The 4661-nt window shown below is 48.1% G+C and overlaps 1 protein-coding gene across 1 annotated transcript; it reads right to left on the bottom strand.

Annotated features, from left to right (window-relative positions):
* Nucleotides 1-3200: 3200 nt before the first annotated feature.
* Nucleotides 3201-4199, bottom strand: LOC149105037 (uncharacterized). Its single transcript, XM_089272313.1, has one exon. It carries the CDS (start codon nucleotides 4191-4193, stop codon nucleotides 3201-3203), a length of 993 nt encoding a protein of 330 aa, XP_089128439.1. The 5' UTR covers nucleotides 4194-4199.
* Between the last annotated feature and the right edge of the window lie 462 nt (nucleotides 4200-4661).

The raw sequence follows: 4661 nt of genomic DNA, 5'->3' as shown, positions 1-4661 counted from the left end.
CTCTTTATTTTATGGCTAGCTCTGTGAGTGGGCAAGATGAACCAAATCCTGCGTTGTGATTGGCTACCCGAGCGTGAAAGATAGGAGTAGCAGTAGCAGCAGTAGCAGTAGTAGCAGCAGTAGTAGTAGCAGCAGTAACAGCAGGAGCAGCAGAAGCAGTAGCAGGAGCAGGAGCAGTAGCAGCAGCAGCAGCAGTAGCAGCAGCAGCAGCAGTAGCAGTAGCAGCAGCAGTAGCGGCAGCAATAGCAGCAGTAGCGGCAGCAGTAGCGGCAGCAATAGCGGCAGCAGTAGCGGCAGCAGTAGCGGCAGCAGTAGCGGCAGCAGTAGCGGCAGCAGTAGCGGCAGCAGTAGCGGCAGCAGTAGCGGTAGCAGTAGCGGTAGCAGTAGCAGTAGCAGTAGCAGTAGCAGTAACAGTAGCAGTAGTGAGAGTATCGTTATATGTCCGCTCTAGGAGATCTCTATAGAACCTTCAATCTCTTCAAATGGTTCTTTAGGGAGAAGACATTCAATTTCGCGACATCAAAGTTCGCGGTCGTTATTTTTCGCGAGTCTTTAAGTTCGCGAAATTTAAAGACCCGCGAAAATAACGGAAAATAAGGTATAAAGAATTACTAATATAAAGTAACTGCTGTCAAATCCTTAATTTCAGCGTCTAAAACCCGTCCAAATGAGTTCAACCTGCAAAATAATACCAAAGGCCTTCTCGACTGGATTGTGACCAACTCGCAAATACCCGCGGAAGACAAGAACCTCGAGTACACGGTTTTAAATCAATGATTTGAAAAAGCTTCTGATATATATAAACATGGCGAGCATCGCGATTATGGTTGGTGGGGTTGTGTTGAACGCCACGGCTTTTATCGGAGGTAATTATCTGGCGAGGACGCTTGGCAGGGGCGACAAAGCTGCACTTGAAGAAAAAAAGCGCCATGACAAAGCTCTCGAGGCGTACCAAGCGGCTTACGCCAAATACACGCGCGACCGCACCAAACTTCTCGACTGGATTGCGACTAACGCTGAAACAAAGGTGGAGGCCAAGCAGAACTTCACCAACACTGACTATGCCTTCAAACTCTACAACCAGGCGCATCCTGACGAACGAATGATACCCCCCAAAGAGCCCAAGTTCTCAGATTTCTGCAAGCAACAGAAAAATGGTGAACTCGTGTTCGTGGGCGCCGGGGCGCTCGCTCTGGGCTACGCAGCCTTCCGGTTCCTTTAAACTTTTTTACGCCTTACTTATAGTAGCGCAATGGACGACAAACTCGCAAAGATATACTACGGCCCCGGGGGCTACTGGAAAGGTATCGCCGCGATAAAAGAATTAGCCGAAGCCGCCAAGGTACCTGAAGAAACCGCAAAAAGGTGGCTGATCAAGCAAGCGCTCTGGCAGATATTCCTCCACGCGCCGAGGCGAATTCCTCGGCCGAAATTCGACGTTCCCACACCCAATGCGGTCCACCAGGCGGACCTTCTTTTTCCGCCGCACGACAAGCTCCCTCGTGGCCGCAAAGTTTTCAAATACGCGCTGACCGTTGTTGACGTGGCCAACCGCTACAAAGAGGCCGAACCCCTGATGAGGTCGCCCAGGCCTTTCAGAAGATTTACAAGCGCTCGCCTCTGAAATGGCCTGAAATGCTGCAGGTTGACCCCGGGCGCGAATTCATGGGTGCTGTCACAAAAGAGATGGAAAAGCACAAAGCATATATCCGGCGCGGACGCGTTGACATTCACCGCGACCAGGCCATTGTTGAACGTTTCAACCGCACCCTGGCTGAGCGCTTGCTCGGGCACCAGTACGCCGTGGAAATGCGACTCCCTGAGGGCCAGCGGTCCACTGCCTGGACCAAAAGACTTCCAGAAGTTGTTTCGGCTTTGAACAACGAGGTAACAAGCCTTATCAGCAAGAAACCCGCCGTTGCCATCAAAGAAAAAGCTGTTTATGCAAGGCCATCGACATCTTATTCAAGGCCTGTTGGAAAAAGCGAAAAAATACTCCCCTACCTTGTCCAAGTTCGTTATCTCTACCAGCCCGGAGAGCTTGAAGGCGGTGTAAAAAGAGCCACAGATCCAATATGGTCTTTGAAAGTTTTCAGCATTGAAAGATCTTTCACCAAACCGGATCAACCCGTTCTCTACTATTTGCACGACGGTCCCAAGCGCGGCTTCGTGCGTGAAGAACTGCTCGTTGTCCCTCCAAACACACAGTTACCCCCTGAGCAACTATGAAACTTCGGCTTCTAACTTTCCAAGTTCATCATCCGTTAATGTTGGCAATATATGCATGCTGGTGTGCCCGTAAGCTTTTGTATGGATACCATCGTCACCTATGCATCGCTTTGAATCAAATGGCGAAAGCGAAATTTTGTTTAGATGCATGCCGTAGATCTCGTGTCCCTCGCTTCGAAGAATGTTCATTCCATGCCTTAGCTGCTTCGCACCAAAAAGCGTTTCCTTGTACTGTTCATGTATTATTTGTTTCTTGACAACGTTCTTTTTTACGCCCTTTGCTTTTTTGATATTTTTTTCGTCCGCCTTCAGGATAGAGTACATTTTCGGTCTCAGACACACACACTCTGCTATGGGGGTTCCGGCACATTCGTCTTTCATTTTGCCCAAGACCTTTTTGTTGATGTTTGAGTGGAGTGGATGCTCCTTTCGATGTCTTTGAAGACGTCATCCGTTTCGATCTCAAGCAGAAGGCTGTCGGTGTCTGTGTACAAGAGCTCGCACCTTGAGCCGTATTGTTTTTTTAGCTCGTTGTAAAAGAAGTCGTACATCAGGATCTTGCTGTTGTCAAGGATCGTCATCCCCGTGTAGACCGCCTTGTTGAGAAGCAGCTTGCTTTTTCGCATGTCGATTCCGACCAGGTCGTTTGAAAAAAAAACGTGCCTTGAGAACAAAGGGCTGGCAACCAGTTTCCTTATTTTCTTCGTCTCATTGGTGCGCACTATTTTTATGTCAATACGGTTACGCAGGTTTTCCATGGTTTTGTCGAAAACAGAGTTATTCATGAGCTTGTAAAAGTTCTTTTCAAAGTCGCTCTTTGCGTTTTTCCTGAATTCCGTGTTCATCCGGATGTACGGCTCCATCCAGCATTCTTGTTCGAACTCCAACACCCTGTGCACGCGCTTAAGTTTCGTGCCCTGCTTCAGATAAAACTGCAAGTTTCTGTACTGCACGACGTAGTTCTTTTTGTCCTAAAGCGTCAGCAGCAGCTTCTTGCTGTCCGGGGGTTTCAGCTCCAGGTCTTCCATCAACCTCTTTTGGTAGGCCGACATCCACTCCTTTTTCACGGCCTTTTTCTCCGACGCCAGGGGATAGCTGTTGTGCTCCTCATGCAGTTCTGCTGGATATTCAAGATCAACCTCAAGAATCCAACCATTCTTTGCGTTTTCTTTTTTCTTCAGGATCTCCTCCTCTGTGGGCATAACACGTTTCCATTTGAAATCTCTTTTCGGGAGGGGCTTGCTCATTGCCCATCCGTGAAGGTTGTTTGCGTCGAGATACATGATGTATTTTTTTGGCTTGCTTGGGTCATAGTCCGGTACTTGCGGGTTGTTTGCCTTAGTGTATCTCTTGCTTACCATGGAGATTCCGCCCCGCATTCCCCTTTCCACGAATAGATGCATTTCAAGATCTGTGAATAACTCAAGCTCGACCCCCGTCTTTTTCAAGAGCGCGTCCCAGCTCAGGCCTGGCGACGTGAAATAATGCGCCGGATCTAACCCGTACTGCCCTTGGCACAGGTTTCGGAAGTTCTCAAAAACATCCGCCAGCAGCGCGACATCCGTTTTCACGTAAAGATCGTGATAATCGCCCAGCGTTTTGCATTCGAAAGCCTCCCAGACAGTCTGCGCGTGCGCGTACTCTTCGTCTGTTATGTGCTCGTCGTTCAGCTTGCTGTAAAACTTCTCTTTGTCCGGAAGCCTTGTCTCGCCGAATCTTCCCCATAAGTCCATGTACTCGTAAGGGCAGATCCCTTTTTTGTAAAGCAGGTCGCTGCCTTTTGAAATCGTTGATGTTATTTTGAATGACTCCTTCGGTGTTGTGCTTACAAGTGAATCAAGGCTTCCTTGCAAAAAGTTCAAGCTGTCGATGAAACGCAGACCTCCGACTGAAAATGTGATGTATTTCTCCATGTTGTTGGCGATGCATTTCACCTCTTTCTGCGGCTGCGACATCGCTTGCATTAAATGGTGTGCGTCGTAGCCCCTACAGTTGTGGAATACAACTGGTATTTGGTCCGTCTTGGGATTTATTCGCAATTTCTTATTGCATTCGCTGTGCGCGGCTCCGCGGTACCTGTTCGTTATGTGACAATGGTCCTTTACTGCGTCTCTGAAGTTTTTCTGAAGTAAAGGGTTTCCACAGTACTTACAATTTTCCTGTGATTTTGCTTCCAACTGCTCTTTTTTGTCTGCCAGTCTTTTTAGCCTTTGAACACCCCATTTCTGCTCTTTCTGTGCCATGTAAAAACATTTTTTGTGGCCTTGACCCCAATAACTGCATTTTTCACTGCCTTCTTCACCGGCTTCTTCAATGTTCCAAACAGGTAAAGAATCTAAGAATTCGTCTTTTATCAGACTTTTGTTACAAATGTGGCAATCAGTTGCTTTTTTGAATTTTTCCCAGTCTTCAGCCGTCATCACAATCGGCTT

This window comes from Orbicella faveolata, unplaced genomic scaffold (assembly GCF_042242905.1).
Source record: "Orbicella faveolata isolate gen_17 unplaced genomic scaffold, um_ofav_v1 contig_34, whole genome shotgun sequence".
Classification (NCBI taxonomy): Eukaryota; Metazoa; Cnidaria; class Anthozoa; order Scleractinia; family Merulinidae; genus Orbicella; species Orbicella faveolata.
This window is presented reverse-complemented; position numbering and strand designations above follow the sequence as displayed.

Coding starts and splice junctions, on each gene's coding strand:
- LOC149105037 (XM_089272313.1), bottom strand. CDS start 4,193: ATGCAAGCGATGTCGCAGCCGCAGAAAGAGGTGAAATGCATCGCCAAC.